The sequence below is a fragment of the Glossina fuscipes genome, unplaced genomic scaffold (genome assembly GCF_014805625.2).
Source record: "Glossina fuscipes isolate IAEA_lab_2018 unplaced genomic scaffold, Yale_Gfus_2 115, whole genome shotgun sequence".
In the NCBI taxonomy this organism is placed as follows: Eukaryota; Metazoa; Arthropoda; class Insecta; order Diptera; family Glossinidae; genus Glossina; species Glossina fuscipes.
The window spans coordinates 1,893,479-1,914,758 of NW_023998458.1; the positions used below are offsets into that span (position 1 = coordinate 1,893,479).

General features: G+C 34.2%; 3 protein-coding genes across 3 annotated transcripts; all 3 read left to right on the forward strand.

The window, feature by feature from the left end:
- Positions 1-7,275: 7,275 nt before the first annotated feature.
- LOC119640131 (protein GVQW3-like) lies at positions 7,276-9,058 on the forward strand. The gene is made up of 2 exons (XM_038037968.1): positions 7,276-8,552; positions 8,618-9,058. Exon 1 carries the CDS (start codon positions 7,640-7,642, stop codon positions 8,117-8,119), a length of 480 nt encoding a protein of 159 aa, XP_037893896.1. The 5' UTR covers positions 7,276-7,639; the 3' UTR covers positions 8,120-8,552; positions 8,618-9,058.
- On the forward strand, positions 8,741-9,130 carry LOC119640170 (protein GVQW3-like). The gene has a single exon (XM_038038025.1). The coding sequence runs from the start codon at positions 8,741-8,743 to the stop codon at positions 9,128-9,130; it is 390 nt and encodes a 129-aa protein (XP_037893953.1).
- A 404-nt stretch (positions 9,131-9,534) lies between these two features.
- LOC119640110 (palmitoyltransferase ZDHHC6) lies at positions 9,535-12,815 on the forward strand. The gene is made up of 6 exons (XM_038037937.1): positions 9,535-9,649; positions 10,840-11,024; positions 11,367-11,448; positions 11,516-11,814; positions 11,876-12,094; positions 12,166-12,815. The coding sequence occupies exons 1-6, from the start codon at positions 9,586-9,588 to the stop codon at positions 12,592-12,594; spliced, it is 1,278 nt and encodes a 425-aa protein (XP_037893865.1). The 5' UTR covers positions 9,535-9,585; the 3' UTR covers positions 12,595-12,815.
- Positions 12,816-21,280: the final 8,465 nt, after the last annotated feature.

Consider the following 21,280-nt stretch of genomic DNA (forward strand, 5'->3'; position numbering starts at 1 on the left):
TTTGGAGCGGTTTTTTTTAACGGAGAGGAACGTTTTACAGTTTCTTTTTCTTCAACCCAACGGCACTTATAAGCCCGAGAAAATTGTTTTCAATTAAACGTTTCTCTTTTTCATTGGCTACAGTGATTAGAATTCACAGAAATCGTATGCTCGTCCCCACTCTACTCCATAGACTGCATGCTTAAGCTATTTCAACTTTATGCGGTTGCATGCACGCCTGTATTTATTAATGTATTTTCAGGGCCGAAGATTTGTTAGTGAAAAAAAAATTCGATTGGACGATTTTTGTAATATCATCACCCTCCATGTTATGGGTTGTTAACAAAAAGTCGTTACATGGCAAATAAAATTTTCCATTTTTCATATTTGCCAACAAAAATTGTTAAAAAAAAAAATAAATAAACCGCTAGAACACTCTTAGACCACTTTTTGAACCATCTTTCATATAAAAGTACTTACAAAAAATAATACTTCCTTATGTTTTCATAGTGCAGCAAGGCCTTAGCAGTTTATTATCCCAATTGGGTTCATAGTACTGAATTAACTTATAAATTTGTGAGGCTAGATTGAACCACATGGGGCTGGATATATTCTAGGGTCCGTTATATGATGAGACAAGTTTGTATAAGATAGCAAAAATATGTGAAGAATCGTGAGTGATGCAATAAAAAGTTTACCTCCACCAAATATAACCTCGTCGATTCATACCGCAACCAACCAATTTGGTATTCGTAGGTTTAATGCTCACTGCGGTAGAGCGCACTTGGTCGCAGATATGATTAAGACGTAGCAAGCACACATTCACACACTTCTCTCTCACCATTGCCATGTCACCGTTTTATGGGACATCGCTTGAGTGAGACATCTTTTAAAGAAAAAATATATAATCAAAAAAAGGCTTTGCTTGAAGCTTTTGTGTAAACTAGGAGAAGATTTGTGTTGGGCGTCAAGGCAACATTTTCTTAAATAATTCTGCATTTTTGTAAAATTCAATAGCTAAATCACGTACTAGAGCTATAAAATAAACTTTAATTGTATCCTTCGCTCAATTTTCATCGAGCACTCATAACGCGAACGTTGTCCTACGTTACATTAATGTACCGGTCAAATTAAAGTTTTTTTCCACATTACTTACCATTCCACAAATTTTGATATAGGAAATAAGGAAATTATAGAAATGCTTGGATGGCGGCTCTGATCTTATCTAAAAGGAAAAAAAAATACCCTATAAGCAATATTTATTTCTTCTCTCGGTAGAGAGTAAAGAGTGATAGGTTAATAGAATGCATTTCTATAGTCCACTTAAATTTTGAAGTTTCATTTTCATTTCATATTTCTTCATTCTTTCTTCATGCTCCATCTGCAATTTCATTTTCGCGTTTTCCATTCTTTCGCTTTTAGCCAATTCAAATTTTCTCAATTCGAACTGATGCTCGAGTTCTTTCTGCTTTAACATCAGTTCAGTCCCTTCTTTCTCCAATTGCCAATTGAATTTCTTTTGTTCCAATTGCAATTTCTCATGCTCAACTTCTATTTTCCTTTTCTCGATTATCATTTGTGAAGCGGATTTTTTACCGACAGATTGTCTCGATGCCGTGTGCTTGCTTGGCGTGGATGAGGGATAAGAGAAACTTGTATCTAAAAACAATTTAGGTGACACCGGACGAGCCTGAACTTGTTGTTGTTGTGGATTCTCGGGTTCTGATTGCGAAATGTTCGGTAGTGAAGGTGCTTTATTGATTTTTGGATCTGAATCATCTTCATTTAATCGATTCGCGTTATTAAAAATATCCGACCCATCATTACTCGATAGTTCAGTCTTTTTAAATTCATCTTCGCTTGTATTGTTATTCAATGGGACACAGAACTTGTATGCGTTTATTTCGTCCTCTAAGCTCGGACCAAAAATTTTATCCAAAATGTCGTAGTAAGGACAAATTTCATTTAAATAGTCTGTGAAAAAAACAGATTTTTAATTAAGGGAATTGGTCGGTCGAACCTAATAGATTAACATCGAATTTAAGAGATTTATGGTTCAGAGGTTTACCAATACATGTGTAAATACGAGTTGACAATCTGATAAATTGAATAGTGTTTGAGAAATATGTGTCTGAAAGGTGGTACGTGACGTTGTTTGATCTACTTTAGCAAATGTCTATGGCGAAAGGTGTCGGCATCAAGTCTACGAATGATTTATAATTCTTGCCTATTACAGCCTCCTCGTTCCCTTTAGCCAACATGGCAGCGCCAATTTCCTTTCTCCATAATCGCGCTTTTATGTAAGATATTTGAAAACTTTCCATCTTACGTTTTAGGGCAGTCCAATGTACGGTTTTCAGCTGAGGACAAACTGCCGAGATATTTTTATAAAACTTCTGTTCCGTTGGTCTCTGCGTATGAAAAGTTCTATAGCGGACACTATTGTTGTACTAGTTTATAAAACAACTTACCTCAAAGGTACCTGGATGTTTTTCAATCTCTTCCGTAATTAAATTTAGAAAATGATCCGTAACCGATTCTGTCCATTGAAACGACAACTTTTTCTTTATTATAGGGCCTCCTAAAGACTAATTGAAAATTTTATTATATTATCATTTATATTTATATTTATACTACACTTAAGGGAGTAAACCCTGAATCTAATACGTTTTTCTCCCTCCCTCTTGTCTTTCTCAATTGAAACCTTTTAAAGTAGTGCCGCTTCTAATCCTTATTGTCAAGTACAGAGTTATCAAAAAAGTTTTTATTAATTACCATTGTCGACATATGCAAATTCGGTACGGAAGCCGAGAAAGAGAGGCTTGGCTTTGGATCATCTTCTCGCAATGTTTCACTTGTGAGTTGCATTTCTTCCTTTGAAAGCATGAAATCAGGGACATTGCTTGTACCGCCACCATCGTTTCTCATTTCCGACTCTGGTTCAGGCGTGGATCTATAAGCTTTGAAAGCTCCCTCATCTAAAATTTCGTTTGTGATTGGGTTTATATAAAAAACCAGGTCGTCCGCCTTCAATTTAACACTGGCAGTTTTATTCAAAATTTCATAACAAGGAAAAACTTTGTCGGACGAGTCTACAATAATAAATGTTAAGGAAAATAGATTTCGCTTCACCTATGAAAACTCTCTCACCTGTGACAGTTTCATTTCTTGGCTTTCGTGCACTCATTTGATGGATCTTATAACATCGTGATCTATTCTTCTGGCAGCAACAAGATGGCTTGTGCGGGTGCGCATACTTCGAAGAGAGTTTGTCACAACACTGTTGCGCTATGTATTTCTGCTTAAGAAATTTAGGTAACGGTACAAATTGGAGTTTAAATGTAATAAAAATACCTACCTGCACATCGAATGATGATGGATGTTTTTTAATTTCGTCCGCAATTAATTGTAACAGCTGCTCGGTAGCTGCGTCTGCCCATCGAACGGGTTGGAGTACTCGCTTACATTTCACCTTAGGCTTCTCCGTGTTCTAGCCAATTGAATGAGTGAACAAAGTGTCGTAGTCATTAACCACATTCCTCACAATTCTTTTGCAAAAACTCTACAACGCAATATACTTTTCTGTCGAACCTGTTCGATATTCTTCGTCAAATCTATCTAACTGCAGAATAGCGAATTTCTGACGAGAAGTTTTTCAAAATGGCTTTTGCGAGGACACATTAAATGAATTAAATTGTGAGGTATGTGCACTTTTCTAGAAACGTGCGGTCGGACATTTTCAATACCAAGAATCAATAACGAAGCTAAACGGAAGAATTCAATCGCTCAACTTAGGTTAGGTCATATCGCTTCGTTGAACCATTTACTTGTATGCCCCAATTTAACAAAAAAAAAAAAAAAAAAATTTGCAGTTTAAGCGGAAGTCGGCAAAAGCACCAGTTGCTTACTCACTAAAATAATTACCTTCTGCTCCATGATTTCGCCAAGAAGATTAGGAAAAAATTGCTTAAACGGATCGGCTGATTTATAAGTCCTCAAGTTTGGGAGCCCTCTTAAATAACATGACCGTAAGGTTAACGTATGAATATGAAATATTTATCGGTGCATTACATAGCTTTTAATCGAATGAGTTAATTTTCATAAAACTTGAATTCTTTGCAATATTCATCCATTAATTTCAATAAATTTTAAAGGAGAAGCCCAAATTTTGTTAATTATTTACAAAAATTAATGAGAAAAGGAAAATGATTATAAATTTTCTGAAAATTTTTTCAGAATCTTTTCAATAGATTCTGACATTTTAGATATTCATTTCTTTAGGTAAAATTCAATTTACAGTGTAGGGCATAAGTACAAGTACACTTCTGAATTTTCCAATGTTCTTAATAAAATATCATCAACATTTCTTTTGAGTCAGAGTTTAGTTAATGAAAAAAGTGAAAGTTATTGAAGAAAATGGAATTATGGACAAACAATAATAAAGGCAAATATTCGCATAATATGCGAGATCCCATTACGAAATTCCCTGTATTAAGGATGACTTAATTATAAATAACAAGCTCGTTCAACATGCTGATAACCTTGCTATATGTATGAACACAAAGTTAACATAGGGTAATCGAGACAATAGTGCTACTGCCAACACCAACATTAAGCTACGCAGTCTTTGAGTAACCCCTAGCAGCACACTACTGGATATAACATATCTCTTGACCAAGACTTGCCTAGCTGCGATTCGGAAATTGAAAGTCGCTGTCAACAATGCGGTGCGATACGTATGAGAATTAAAAAGACGGCGTCGCGTTTCAGAATGCATTCTTCGATTGCTTGGGGCTCCAGCACAGAGCGCTGATATTACTGCATAAAATTATTTGCACAAGGCGCGCTCGATACCTACGAGGAAAACTGTGATTCGCACCCAGCACTAGAGGTAAGAAGATTATGCAAATGAGGCACTATAGCCTATTGGCTGATTTAATCTCGTGTTTGACAGTGTATTTAACGTTAATTTTTTTCTCTTTGTTAACCTGACTTATGTGAAGGGTCTTTTATATTCACACTTTGAATTTTTTTGCTGATGGTACTGTTGATGTATTGTAGTACTATAGCACGACACTTCAAGTAAATCCCTATTTTTTCTATTTATCCGCCTGAGTGACCGAGTTGACAAAGAATCTCGACTAACAACTCAATGGTCGTGGTTAAAATCACAAAAGCGGTAAAGTTTTCAATAAAAATGCTAGTTTTAGAATACTAGCGCTTCAAAAGTTTAGTCTTAAAGTTCTGTTCTCTGGTTAAATAATAATAATAATAATAATAATAACAGCTTTTCATATACTGGAATTTGTTCATTAAGCTTTCCATATTCTTAAAGGGGTAAAGCACTGTAAATTTTTCAAAAAATTATTTTTTTTTGACGCTTAATAGAGGTTTCTAGAATACTTGGAAAAAAATCCACTAACCGAAAAACAATTTTTTTATGAAAACTCCGAATTATCTTCCAAGCACTCCGGCTAGAATGCTTGCGTCACATGAATTGCAGCTAAAAAACTGCAGCTTAATACCTTATCTTTTGGCATTACAAGGTAACCTTGAACTGGACATGAGACTAAGAGCCATTCCGAAGCTTTCACTACTTCTGCCAAGAAATTAAAAGTTTGGGAGTTGGTTAGGGATTCGTCTATATAATTATATATTTTCTGATCTTTTTCTTTACTATTTCGCAACATATAAAGTGAAAAATGTGCGTTTCTCTCTTTGACAGATGCAGCAAGGGAAGCGTTTTCAAAAAGGCAAGACGAAGGAAACGAAAAGGAATGTATGAACTTAAAGGGCAGTTTTATGCTTTTCGGATCACAAGCCGATCCAAGAAAATTTTCAAAAATTTCGTATAATAGAAAAACATGTCTGTCGCGTCTTGTACATGTTTAAATGCGAAATTGTCTCGACACACAATTCATCAAAATGGAGGGCAGCAAAACTCAAACAATTTTAATTTTTATACCCACCCCTAAAGGATGGGGAAATTATGTTTCAAAAAGATGGTTCGGAGGCGCCATAAAGTATATACATTCTTTATCAGCGTGAAAGTCTAAGTTGATTTGGCCATGTCTGTCCACATGTGTGGTGTGTATTGTTGACACTCTCTTAATCGCAAAAGTGAAAATATCGACTTAAAATTTGTAGAAACATTGGCAACCTTTGCGCGCAGGTTGGTATTGAAAATGGGCCAAATTGAAGAGAACACAAGCCCACAGTAAAGTGTAAACTGAAGACAACTCCATTTTTCTAAACAAAAATTCATGGGTTTTTACTCATTGCTCACAGTTTATAAAAGGTAGAATTACAATATGAGAAACTCTGCTATTTATACGCAAGAATCGGCCATGCCCACACAAATTAACATGTGATTAAATTTTATTTTTTCTGGACACTTGTCATAAGGCAAACATGACGGAATGTTTAAAACTGTTTTTCACATTCCTCAGATGAAAATATGGGTACCACATAAACGGATTTGGAGAGTAGGATTCAAGAAGCGACATGTGCCGATTCTAAGTTAATTGTGATAGACGTCACGACTTGGTGGATAAATGATTTCTTAAAAATACCTGCGCTATAGGTATCATATGAAAGGGGTTGAAGAGTAAAACGCGATAAACTGTTTGTCTTGAGGTGTTTAGAAAAACCCGAATCTTAAGTGGACCAAGCATTTATGTAGTGGGTATGTGAGATTCGGCCTCCGTCGAATATAACTTTGTTACTTATTTTCATTCAAATTTTTTGCAGTATTTTTCAAACTACATTGCCTACAGAAAAACGTAAAATTTTTGCAATAGCTTAACTCTTTATTAATAAAACAGTGCCTTTTTTTGGTCGGAAATTGGCCTTTTCCACTCAAACACACATCGTTTACACGCGAGAGTGAACATTGCTAAAAACCCTACGTATTTATGTAAAGTAGGGTATGGCTATGATGTTGTCACTGCTTATTAGTTTTCCAAAATAATTTTTTTTTTTCTAGTATTTCAAGGTGCGCTCAATAACGTCCTCAAATATGACTATGCTACGACCTTTTCTTGCGACTTGAATGAAAATAACTTCTCCGACAGATGGCTTCCAAACGTGAAGTTGCTTGGCATTGTTACTACTACTACTACTACCACAACTAGTTTCCCAATTATTTATCTAATCACTAAAGCGTAATTTAAAATTGTTTCACAATTTTTTTCCTCTGAGAATATTGCTTTCTCTTTTCACTGGGGATCCCGTTAATATCGCTTTTAAACAGCCTTCTTTACAGCGTGGAAACATTGGATTGTCATTACTGTATTATGTTTTGTCTCATCTAGTTTGTTATTATTGTTCGAAGCTATTGGTGGTTATCTTATTGCAATTTCGTTTGCTTTTCAATGAAAACAAGTGTTACATATTTAAAGGAAATAATACTCTAATTATTCGATCAAAAGTTTGACTATATAGAAGGAAAATAATCGCAACTAAGTAATCTGCATTTCCTAAACCCTTCACTTTGGGGTCTGATAACAGCTTCAAACGGATGTAAAAAATTTACTTCTCGGTGAAAAAGTATCGGGACTTGACCAAACACACCCTTTCTTTCTAAATTTGAGCGCTGTTCGACGGATTGTTCATTTAGTGTAGCTGCGATTAAGACTTGAAATCATTGTCGGCTTTTAAAATGGATAAAAATGTCGAGCAGAGGCACTGCTTAAAATTTTGTGTATTAAGCGAAATTTCGTGCGCAGAGGCCAGAAAAATGCTTCAAAAAGCCTACGGAACTTCTACTATATCTAAAACAAGGGCATACGAGTGGTATAAGGCTTTCAAAGATGGTCGCAAAATTGTTGACGATTTACATCGCTCGGGACGTCCTTCGACTTCGAATACCGACAAAAATGTCGAAGAAGTCAAAAAAATTGTGCTTGCGAATCGCAATGTGAGCATTAGGAAAATTGCTAATAATCTTAGCATATCTTACGGATCGGCTCAACGTATTCTGGTCGATGTTTTAGGCATGAAACGCATGAACGGTGACGATCCGTGGACGTGCGAGAGCGACGATTTAGGTAATCAAGAATCTTCTGAGTCTTGTGCTGAAATCGAACCAAGAGCGAAAAAGCTACGTCGAAGTCGATCGAAAAAAAACAACATAGGTTAATTTGCGGAGTTTTTTTATTATTAGTATACATTAATACTATACATAGTAAATTAAAATACCATTATGTTATGTAATAATTCTAAATTTTTCTTTTCAATGGATTTATTATCATATTTTATATTTATTTTAATTATAAATATATCAATATGTGACCCTTTTTCGAAGGCAATGTAATTCATCGCAAGTGCAAACGACAATTTAACGTGTGCTGCTCAAAAACAATTAATTGTCATTTACATTTTCTCTCATTTAGTTGCCTATTTATTATGGTCGTGAGTTGTTTAGTGTTCTCGTCTTATTAAGCTTTTTGATATATCAGCAAAAGCGAATTTCCCTTTTTTCTTCGCCAAAATAATTCAGTAATAAATAAAGAATTAAATTCTGTCAAAAAAATACCGGGAATATATAATTCAACAATTTCGATCCGCAATCGGTATTTTCAAAAATGAAAATAAATATTTCATAAAACAGCTAAGCTATTGTGGTATTAATTTCCAGGATCTTGTACAACAGCTGTTTGTGCTCCACTTTGGCTTTTTTATTATGGATAAAAATATCGAACAAAGAATTTGTCTAAAGTTTTGTGCGTCCAGTGGATTCTCGTGCGCAAAGTCGTTGAAAATGTTGGAAAAGGCCTATGGCGACGTTGTTCTATCGAAAACAAGAGCATATGAATGGTACAAAGCATTTAAGGATGGTCGTGAAGTCGTTGAGGATTTGCCTCGCTCTGGTCGACCCTCAAAATCGTCCAATGAGGAAAATATTGATAAAATCAAAACAATGGTTTTAGAAAATCGCCACCTAAGCTTAAGAGAGATAGCGCGGGGTGTTAACATGTCCCATGAATCAGTTCGCGGCATTTTAGTCGATATATTGGGAATGAGACGTATAAATGGCGACGATAAGTGGATGTATGAAAATGAAAAAGAAACGACCCAACATAGTTCTGAATTTTGCAGCGAACACGAGCCGAAACCAAAAAAACCACGACGAAGTCGATCCGAGAAATAATAAAATCAAATATCCTATAAGTTAAATATATGCAAGTTTTAATGATCGCGTGTCATTGTATTTTAAAATATTATAATTATTAGTTTTTGAAAAACTCTCACAATATATGTGTATTAGCGTTATAGTTTCTTTAAATATTCAATATATTATTAAAGATGTGTTTCCTTCTCCGTGGAAATATTATTTACGACACATGCAGACAGTCTCTTACGTAGTTGAAAGCGTTAAGTTGTCATTACTACATTTTACTACATTTGTTATTCCTCTCATTTAGTCAGTTATTGTTGTTCCAAGCTGCTGGTGTGTTCTTCTCTCCTTATAGTTTCTTTTTTTTTTTTTTGATATTTCCATAAAGAAAAGTTTTCTTTTTCTTTAAGAAAATTGTGCAAAACTATACACATACATAAATAAACATATTTAATTATACATATATGTATATATAACTAAATAAGAAAATGATGTCTGCCGAATTATCGGGCTTTCGTAGATTTTTGCATTGGGGTCCAATAACAGCCTTAAGTGAGTGTATAAAAATTATCAGAAGAAAAAAAATGTTTTTTTTTTTTGTTTTGTATGGATTTTCTTCTAGGATATGTATTAAGCAATAATTTAATAAATCGATGAATTTTTATTTACCAGCCGCTACAATATTTGCACATAAACTTTATAACAAGACATCTTGATTGGAAGTCGCCATACACTTCAAGTCCATTTTCTGGATGTATTTCACTGTCGCATTATTGTAGGTAAAAGCTGGTTACTACTTGAGGAGAAGGCGAAGTATTAACGATATGTAGAGTAGAATGAAAGAGTTATGATTTAATGGACATTGCTTACTGGCATAAAACGATTTTGGATTGATCTTTTATCCCTTAACGTGTATTTATTATTTTTCAGTTTTTAAATGTTAATTTTTATGGCGGGAGAAGTCTTTTGTTTTGGTTCGCTGAAGGAAGTCGTTTAGGAGAAGAGAATTCTAAAAGAGATTGGAGGCTTGTAAGAGCAAATACACACTTTCAAATCATTTTTAATTTATTGTCATTAGCAGGGGATATATTTACAAATTGAAGCTTTCCGTTATAATCTTTGACTCTACGCGAACTCCATTTGATTAAGTGTACAAATCTGTACTTGATATAAATGGTGAGCTTAACGGGAGTTTTATGGTCTTAGAGCAGTGGATTATGTTCAAAGATAAAACGTGTACGGAAGCCACTTTTATGACGTCTATAACAAAATCGACCGAACGAAAGTGCAAACTGACGAACGTTAATTTATGGAATGCACGTGGACTTTGAATAATCCAAAACTTGTTCATTATCAGTGCACTATTTATCTGGTTTTTAATAAAAACAAGTTCATTTTTTAAAAAGCTCGTCAAACTCTTTTGAAAATTACGAAGTCATGAATGCAAAGCAGTTTATATCCTTAGTTGATTATTAATAAACACACAAATTAATGTCAAGGGGATTATTTCAGCGACTATTTGCTAATTAATTAACCTATTAATGACCTATCCCAATATAGGTGAAGTGTAGTGTGAGTGTGTAAAATAAGCTTTAAATGGCGGCAGACGAAGCTCATTTTAATTACTTAATTTAAAGATACCATCAAAAATGTTCAGTTTAGTTAAAGGTGTTGAGGAATTCAAAAAAAAGAAATTTTCTTCGCAAAAATAATTACTCGTTTCTTACTATATCTACTTATAGGTATAATAAAATGCATAACATTAACTACATTGTATATGAATTCAATGTGGTGGCCGCCAAATTTATCCATATTTGCTTTTCTAAATCAAGCACTCTTTTTAATGCTGTCTTCAGCGGCCACATTTAATTATGTGATGGCGACTGTAATAGGTCCGGGTACATTACCCAAACAATGGCAACCGCAGGTAAGCTAACGTCAAAAAATAACTTGCGTGTGAAAAAGCAAAAAATTTTTTTGATAAAATCGCGTAATTACTGTTAAGTTGACTGAAAAGTAGTAAGTTTCCCAATTAATTATATTTAGCACATTTTCTTTACAAAAAATAAACAAAACCTTTCTTGAGCCCTTTTTGTACACTTACTTCCGTTAAGAAAATCGCGTGTCCGTAATCGAAATGGTGGCGAATGATTTCTTTAAAATGCAATTATTTGCTCATTTAAAAATATTATAAATATAAGCTGCTAATATACCTTAAAAAAAAACAAAAATTCAACATGCAATGCAAGTCTTTATTTATGCTTTCCAGGATAGTAAAGCCACCGAGTTTTTACAATATTGTAAAATATGCGAAGGTTATAAAGCGCCGCGTTCACATCACTGTCGGAAATGTTAGTATCCGTTATATCCTTCACTCTACGTCTAGAAATGATATATTTCTATATCATTTTTATTTAGGCAATCGTTGCATTAAGAAAATGGATCATCATTGTCCCTGGATAAATCATTGTGTGGGTTGGGCCAATCACGGCTATTTCACATTATTTCTAGCATTTTCGGTTCTTGGTAGTTTTCATGGTTGCATCATATTGTGCGGTGCCTTCTATCGAGGCATCTATCGTTTTTGGTATTTAACACATGGCTTAGCGTATTTGGCGACAGTTCAGCTTACCATGTGGAGTTTAATTATTTGCATATTCGCAATGGGTTTGGCGGTAGGTGTCGTAATTGCTCTGGGGATGTTACTTTATTTTCAGGTAAATATTTTGCAAATTTTCTATTTCCTTTTTCTGCTTTTCATCTGCTGTACTCTATTAGCTTAAATCAATTGTGAAAAATCAAACTGCTATTGAAATGTGGATTATAGAAAAAGCCGTATTTCGACGGCATCATAATACAGATTTAGACGATTTTATATTTCCTTACGACTTGGGTTGGCGGCAAAATATTAAGCAAGTTTTTGAAAATGAATGCGTCGCACGGGGTAATGGTATTGAATGGCCAGTAAGAGAAGGTTGCGAAGAATTCACTTTAACGGTAAGTTTTCAACAACTTGGAAAATTTTTATTATCTATTATAATTTTCTATATATTGTTTTCACAAATAAGCGGGAGCAAATCGCCCAGAAATTTGAGAAACGTGCACGTACACGAACTTTTAAATGCATACGTAAAGCCACCGGTAGTTATGTGCCTTTGTGGTCTCAAGGCTTTCGTGTATGCTTAGCAACGCCTTGTACCGATGAACCTCGTATACGTCTCGAAAAGGATGACATTATACGGGTAACACGTTTTCGAAGGCATTGGCTGTTTGGAGAACGTGTGCTTACTGACCCGAACAGCATGGAAGAGAGGAAGCGAAAAGGTCCTGTTCGAGGTTGGTTTCCTAGACGTTGCGCCATCGAACTTATAGAGCCTACTTTGGTAGACGACGAACCTGATACAACAGAAATTCTTAATTGTGCGAGACACAATTCAAGCAATGATCAAATTCCAAAAACTCAACGAAACGGCTACAATCGCAAGAAAATTAATTGACACTGGCTTGTGCTCATTTAGTTTTGAAAATGTGATGTGATTATCAATGAATCCTGAAATTTTTAAAGAGGTACCTTCGTCTTATCTTTTTGTAAGCATAGTATTCGAATTACTCTGTTCGTTGACAGTCAGTCATTAATCGTATTGTAAATTTTTGTCTGTAAATATATTTACGTATAACAAATGTTTAAAGCTACTAAGAACATTACGCACTATTTGTTTATTTAAATAAGACAGTATTGGGCTCTTCCTCTTCGTAGATTGCTGAGTAAGTTGCTTCGCACTTTTCCATACCTTTACTCGACTGGGACGTGGTCACTGTAAAAGTAAGTTGAAATGTTGTCGTCATCTATTGCTAATCCAGAGTTCACTTTTTAAAAAGTCCAAAGCATCAACCAAAGTAATCTGATTGTAGCACTATCAATGTTATTATCAAATAACATATTATTCGGCACTTATGTCCAAAGATATTGGATGAGTGCAAAATAGCAGAGCAATGTGCTCCAAATTTAATACAGCAAATTTCACACACATTTAATACAGCAAGTCACTAGTCTGTGCAAACTTTCACTGCGGAATGCTAAAAATTAGGTCTGGTTCTCATATAATGTCTTGTTTCCGATAATAACTTCTCTGTGGAAAGAGATTCATAAGATGACTTCCTTCTTCCATGCAAATTTTCAAGAAATAGTATAGGATGTACAAATAAATTTCTACAGTTTCTACTTGTTGCGCCATCTTTATCTATGGTCTTTTCCTATTTGTCGGACTGCTTATGGATACTTTCGCGGCAACAACTCACGAGTTTGGGGGCGAAATACAATCTTTGTGAACCGTTGACCTGGTAAATATGATTACATCGACTTGAGTAAATGGTAGTCGGAAGGGGCCAAGTCGTGACAATACCGCGGGTTGCGGTAAAACTTTCCAGCCTAAAATGAGAATCACTTTTTGGCTTGCTTATGCTGAAGACATACGGACATATGCAAATTTCATTGTTTGCTCGATGTCTCGTAAACTACTTTCTATTTTGTAGCTCACTGCATTTTCATTCCAAGCCGACTTAGCCTTTTCGTGCTTTTAGCAGCACTTCTCACCGATTAATCCAGTTAAAAACACAAAAAAATGCCGAATCCATAAATTACACTCGTCTCTTTAAACCCACGTTGCTGTAGATATAGGTGCTCGAAATTCCGGAAAAGGGCTTCAATACGTTTTATGAAGTAGCTAATTTCAGCGAGAGGAACTCATTTGTACAACTAATACAAATAATCATTTTTTCATATAACTCCTCTTTGAAAAAAGCCTTAACTGCATGTGTGCGGAGTGGCCCTGAAAATATTCCAAGTAAATCCATTTCCAATAGAGTCCAACTTTTATGTCAGTGGAAGAAGGTTTCTCATTTCCCAAAACTGTAGCGCCATTTACTTGATACCCATCAGTAACTTGGATAAATTGGATTTATAGTTAAGTTTGCAGGAAGTTTTCGCTAAAATCGATAACTCATTTAAAAATAAATTTTATTCAAAATATTTTCCATTGTTCTATACTTTTCTTCCTTCGCTTTCTGGGAACGTGGAAGTTACGTGTACCCTTTCATCAGAATGTCTCCGACAGCACTGTGGACCTTCGCTAATATTATTATTATCATTTTTTCAGTTTATGGAATAAGTCCTCAGACTAAAAGAAAAGAAATTGAGCACTAGCAGTATAGAAAACAAAATGAACCTTTGTCGTTTACATTACGTAAGTCTTGTTATTCTTGAAATATTTTAGTGTAATGAAAAACGATTGAATGGTTGGTGGCGAAATTTAAAGAAAAAAACAAAGTAAAGCCAATATTTATTTCGGATTTCAAAGGAAAATTCAAAAATTTTTGAAAACTGAACGAATACGCAATTCAAAATGTCGCCCTAATTTTAGTCAACTTATGGTTGACTTTTGAATTTCGTAATTTTGTTTTTATTTCATGGTTTCTTGCTTTCTTTTTTTGTTTTTTAATCTTTGTTCCTTCCATTATTGCAACTTCTGCACGAGGTTGTACTTCGATTCTGTCTAGACTTCATATCCACTTCATATTTTTTCAATCTTGCTTCATGCTCCAATTGCAGCTTCATTTTTTCCTTCTCAATTCTTTCCTGTTTATCTAATTCACATTTTTTCAACTCAAACAAGCGTTCGAGTTCTGTTTGCTTTAATTTTAGTTCGCATCCTTCTTTCTCTTGCTGCCATTCGAATTTCTTCTTTTCCAATTCCAATCTCTGATGCTCAACTTCTAATCTCTTTTTCTCGAGTGCCAAACGAGACGCTGAATTTTTTTTACTAACTGATTTCTTTTGCTTTTTGTCATAGCCAAGTACTGCACTTTCTTGCGTCTCATTGAAAGAACATATTGAGTCCTCGCGAACTTCAGAAATTTCTTCACTTTGATTTATCTCTCTTATGGTTGGTATCTGCGCGCATGATTGCATACCGGCCATATGTCTTGATTCGGAGTGAACTATTCGACTCTCAGCAACAGAAACTCCATATTCGTCTTTACGGAAAACTTCTTTCCTATATAAACCTTCTTCAGGTTTCTTGCACTTTCCCTCCTCTTTTTCGCTTGCCATACTGTCCGATAGATCACAACAGGTGCAATTGCTAGCATCGTGGTCGCTATCATTATTATTACAATTGTCATTACTAAGCAACTTATCAATCATTTCGAAATAAGCCGAAAGGTCTTCATCACCGTTATTATTACATGATTTTCTATCATCTGCAACGAATCAATGTTTAGTTAATTACGTGGAAAAACAGGGCGGGATAAAGCCTAGCGATTAAAATAAGAAATTCATATTTAGTAGTAAAAGACTATACTCGATACGTATGCAAATATAATAAAAAAAACACTTTTTTCGGAAAAGCAGGAGAAGAATTTTTTGATAAAGAGGAAAACTAAAGGACTTCATGTTCGTCTTGGAACGAATTTTCAAAATGATCCCTTCCGTGCCACTATATAATTGTAAATTTAATTTGCGGCAAGTACAAAACATTTTTTCTATGACTAATATAAGCGCCATGGCCCGTTCTGGTCGGACTTTCTTATCAAATTTTATCATTATGAATGTTCCATAATATTCTATAGTATTTTAGAATATGCGTACGGGATTTCGTCAAGTTATTTCGTTGCAAGCTAATTTGGTGTTACACGAGTATACTCGTTCCCGCTACATTTTTAAGGCGCAGGTTAAATGTACATTTTCCAAAAAGGTTGACTGACACAGCCAGCTGACTAAAATTATGTGCCCCCGACTTGGCCCGCCTTTCTCCACCAGTAGTTGGCCGAATTATTGAAAACTTGAAAGCATCAATATTACCGCGAAAGGTGTGCGGAGAGTAGGACAGTCACAAAAGGGAAGCTAAGGAGTCTCGTACGCATACAATATTATGCTCATAAAAGATATTTGTGTTCTTAAATTGTATGTTATCGCAATGCTTGGAAGAAAAAAAACGAAAAAGGTCATAAGCTACGTTCTACTCCTTAGTTTATTGTCCTGCGATTACGAACCATTATAGACGCAACCTTCAGATTCGTCCCTTCCAAAAATGATATCCAGCACGTCATAATATGGGCAAAGTTTGTTTAAATAATCTACAAGGGAAGCAGATACATTAATACGTTTACATATATATATATATATATATGTATATATTTATAGGAGAAATTCAAATTCTAACCTTTAACTGCTTTTTCGCCTCCAAACGTCCGTACAATTGATTCGGAATCATGCGACCATTTTTGTGCTTTTATAAAATGAAGCCTACAAGCTTGCATTTTATTTTTCAAAGCAATCCAGCATTTCTTTTGCAATTTCGGGCACTTTGCGGTGATTTTCTTATAAAACTTGTGTGGCGTGGGTTTCTGCTTCGAAAGAATCATTGAATGAATTGTGTACACTTAATAACAAAATCGAAAGAGAAAGACTCGCCTCAAAGCATTTTGGATGTTTTTTAATCTCTTCACAAACTAATTTTAGCAAGTGTTCGGTAGACTGGCATTCCCAACGAAGTGTTTCACGTTTCGCTTTGGTACACTCTTTATTCTGAATAAATTGATATATATATATATAAATTGTTTCAATTTTTTTTTCTTCTTTTTTACTTTACTATCAAGAGAACACTTATCCCATTTATTTATCCCATTTTATTTCCACCCTAAAGCCGTTACACTCTAGAGAAATAAAAGTAATGTGAGGTCTGCTGCATTATAAGTATGTTAGTAAAAGTATAGTAAAAATTTTTCTAAATATTTTCGTCAATATGGTAAGCGGACAAAATTATGCGGCCAGGATAAAAAAATTCATTATTAACTTCTTAACTTTTACGTGGCTACGGAGAAGATGTTATTTAAAACAACAACAACAGAAATGCTCCACTTTGTTCATATTCCCCTCCCTGGGAAAATGAGCCATATCCTGCCCGTACTTACTCCACATCCGGAAGAAAAGAAAAAGAAGAAAATACACGTGAAAACGGATCCTGAACATAAACGGAAATGCCTTCGGAAAAAACTAAAGAGAGCGAAGGTACATATGGAAAACTGGCCTATAATGTGACTTGTTAGAAAAAGACAAATATATATTTACCTGATCGCGTTCCTCTTTCTGCATGCTGTCCGTGGATGTCGCTTCAGCGTAGACTAAATAAAAAAAAAATTCATCTGATTTGCAATTCTTGAAGTTTGCAAATCCGTTTGAGCATTATGGTAGAGACTGGAGAAAGAAAATGGGATATTTAACGGAGCATCCTACAGCTCTTATCAGAATCGATTAATTTTCGCTAAATTGTATTTGCTTCAAATACTGGTCCATTAATTTCAATTACTAAAATTTTGTTACGGAATTCAAAATTAAAGGAACTCGGAAAAAAAATATATGTATATATATGAAAGTTTCCTAAAATATTTTGACTTTTTTGATATTTCTTTTTCGATAACTTTTATTACTATTTTTATTATTATTTAAATTTCGAAATTTATTTTCTTCGTACAATTGCTTTTTTCGAAAAGCAATCGATTTATTTTTAAAAATTTTCGAATGTTAGAAAATAATTATTCGAATACTCTTAAAAAAGCTTTTTAATACATTTTGGGAAAATGTAATCTTCGTTACTCTTCTTTCCTATCTGTTCCGTAGGAAGAGATTGAAATGCTGTTGTAATAGCTTGTCTGCATGAAGAAAGGCAATTTCACAGCCGAAGTTGCTTCTTAATAAGACTAACTTCTTACTACTTCAACCATTCATCCATCAAACTACTTCACCCCTAGCTAGGATGATGTCTCTTCCAATCATCACTAGCGCTCCCCTCTTTGGCTATAGCTATTAAACTAGATTAGATTTAGTTGATCAATGTTTTCCTAGACACACTTATTGACTAAATGCCATTAAACGAAAAGACTGCACGTTTCTGTTGACATCTGGTTTGACCCACTGCAATTTTTACATGGAAGAGGCGACTTTTTCTGCAGATATAAAGAGCTATGCTTGAAGTCGCTTGACAGTTACTGCTAGAGGCCTTTAGAGGGCTGTTGTTTTTGTTCTCTTGTTATAGGCAAACACTACGCATAAAAAAAAAAATGGTGGCGGCCTTTAGAGGGGCGTTGTTTTTGTTCTCCTGTTATATGCAAACTCTACACATAGAAGAAAATGGACTTACAATTGATACTGCCAAGGTTAATATTCTACTGAAGAATAGAGCGATAACTGGATATTTCAATTTTTTCATAAGTACGTCTCTTCTTAGTTAAAATTTACTTATTCGATTTCGAATAAGAGAAAATAAAATAGAATAGAGTTACATAACCTAGACCTAAGTGATGAGTGATAGGAATTATTTTTACACCGGCCTTTTAGGTGGGCCTATTTCTATTAAATATAATTCTGCTTGTTCCTTACACGAGTCACCTAATTTTTGCCAAGAAAGTTTTAGATGTTGCAGCTAAACCTTGATACTCAATTTTACAACAGCATCTGCCGACGATGGTATGTTGCAGTTTTTTACGAGCGGCATTTATTTTCAAACTTGACCAATGGCTAATAACTGACAGTGAAGTTTTTGCGATATGCATCGTCAGTAACCATAGCTTTTAGGCCAATCAACCTTCACTTTTGAAATTTTCCGGCGGGTTCTCAGCTAAGGACATATATGGAAGATTTAAAGTAAGGATTATCTAAATCGTACGAATGACTTGGCATATCTTCTGTTACATCAATCGATTCCAATCAATTTTTTGAACAGATAAACATTTTTGCACGTCTGGCTCTCTGACGTGTGTTCGTGTTGTTTCGTGTCATGCCACAATTTACGAAATATTTTGATAAAATTTGATGTACTTTTATTTTTTAGCCAAAGAGCGAATATTGCATTGGGTCGAACAATTTTTAGGACCATTCCCCATTTATTGTGGAAGAGTTCTCATATTAAAAAAATTATTAAAAACCACTGACATTTCGCCAAACTAAATTGACGAGAAACTTTTTGATCTATCACGCCCACCTTTTCAACGAGACGCCCTATAACCAATTAAATGAAAAGTAAACCTACGCAGAACACAAAAGTGCAATTTTTGATATATCGTGTTAAAAGTTGATCCATACTAAAAACTAATTATAAAAAATTTACAATAGGAGCTCCCATCAAATGTATGCAATGGAAACAAGCTACAATGATTGGTGTATTATCACGAAAAATAAAGAATTTGGCTTGCGCCAGACTAAGCTGTTACTTGTTACACCCTACATCACTTATGTAGAACAATCCGAAGTACATATCTAAGACAATAAGCTTCGCGAAAATGTGGTGAAAATATCAAGGTGTGGGCCAAGTTTTCTGATCACTGTATTGTTCCCATACGTAAAATTGATGCACGTATAAACACAATGATCCCATATGGAGAGGAGAACATGCCACTCAGGTGGCACTTCATGCATGACAACGATCCAAAACACACTTCTCGTATAGCAGTGTGCCTTGGAGCAGAATTGCATAGATTTTTTGAAATGGCAAACTCAACCGCCGAAATAATGTGGAAGCACAAGAATCTGTGCGACTTTTGGGCGGAAATCCAAAAGGGTTGTAACACAATTCCAGTGGAGCGTTATATGCCTCTGTTATTAAAACACTAAGGGTATGCAACAAAATATTGAGCTTTTAGTCAATAAAGTTTTTAAATTTTTAATTTGCGCTAAATTATTGTCCAGACTTTATTCCTTGTTAATTATTTGACACACAGAAGAATCGAAGCAACCAAAGAAAAGTGGTGTTACCTTGCCTTCAAACCGCACGTAACTCGAACAAGAAAGCACCGATCAAAGATATGAAAACCCAAACAAATATTCGTCCAGTAAAGGCTCATGTACTAAATGTGCTAAGTCCATCCACCACCGTATACCGTATACATAATGCTTTTGCAGGTTTTATATTAAACTTGCCCTGTTTGGACTATGTTTCCTAATGCGTATATCTGGAAGCATAGGCAAACATCCTCAACAAAGGAAAAAAATATGTTTTTTTTATTAATTTTTATTAAATTCAAAATAAAATTTAAAATATTTTATACTCATTCAAAACCGTTTTCAATAAATTCGTTAAAATAGTCGCTCATAAATCTTTTTTTTTTTTTTTTAATTCATCATAGCGTTTAGTTTCTAAATACGTGTATGTATATAAATTGTGGTTTTTCCTTTCTGTGTTAAAATGTGTATGGCGCTGTGCAGCTTATATTTTCTCTCAGAAAAATCATAAAAAACCAATTAAAATAAAGTAAAAAGAAAAATAAGGAAGAAGCAAGTTCAGATAACAGATAAAATATAAAATACAAATAGAGCACATTATTATTATTTAGTAATTTGTTCATAAGAAATCTTTACGAGAGAAAGTGGGTATAAGCGAGTAAAAGGATCGATTATATATAAAAATATATTCCTCTATAAGTAAAACAATGAAGTATTACATATCCTTTCATATATATGCAAGATTCACAATAGTCGATAGAAAAAGAGAAAGAGATATAGATGTATATATATATGTAGTAGATACGGGATTAAATGTAGGTGATGATGTAGGTATATAATATACTTAGGAGTCCTTGTGATTATCAATTACGCACAGACCTATCCTATCCTATCTGTGGAGAACATTTGTGGTTAGCACTTTTCTCTAAGCTATAAATTTTTAATCAATAAATCGTGATCGCTTCAACGATTGCTAATTTATGACAAGCATGTTTTAACTTGTAAGACGTTTTCTTTTTTAATTAAGAAAAATTATCATAATTAATCAATTTAAGATGCATTTAATTAATTACAATGCTCAGTTTTTTTTTTTTAGAGTAATTAAACTTATAAATATATTTGCAGCAGTTTTCTTTTTCATACGATTCGTACGATCTAAAGAGTAAAACGTATTTATATTTAAATATTTTGGGTTTTTTTTTGGCTTGATTTTGAAAAAAAAAAAAAATATATATATATATATAATAATATATATAATAATTTATAAAGAAGGAAGTTAATGGAGTAACAAAGAGAAGGACACGTAAAATTATCTTGCGAATTGAAATCAAAATTTTTATCGGATTTTAAGAAACGATAAATCCATTTAAGCTTAAAAAGTCTTCTAATTTTATTATTTCTTTTTTAAG

Bases quoted from the DNA above. Each gene is read 5' to 3' on its own strand.
- LOC119640110 (XM_038037937.1), top strand. From the start codon at position 9,586: ATGATGTCTGCCGAATTATCGGGCTTTCGTAGATTTTTGCATTGGGGT. The intron at 9,650-10,839 runs GTGAGTGTATAA...ATCTACTTATAG, and splicing joins GGGTCCAATAACAGCCTTAA to GTATAATAAAATGCATAACA. The intron at 12,095-12,165 runs GTAAGTTTTCAA...TTCACAAATAAG, and splicing joins GCGAAGAATTCACTTTAACG to CGGGAGCAAATCGCCCAGAA.
- LOC119640131 (XM_038037968.1), top strand. From the start codon at position 7,640: ATGGATAAAAATGTCGAGCAGAGGCACTGCTTAAAATTTTGTGTATTA.
- LOC119640170 (XM_038038025.1), top strand. From the start codon at position 8,741: ATGTTGGAAAAGGCCTATGGCGACGTTGTTCTATCGAAAACAAGAGCA.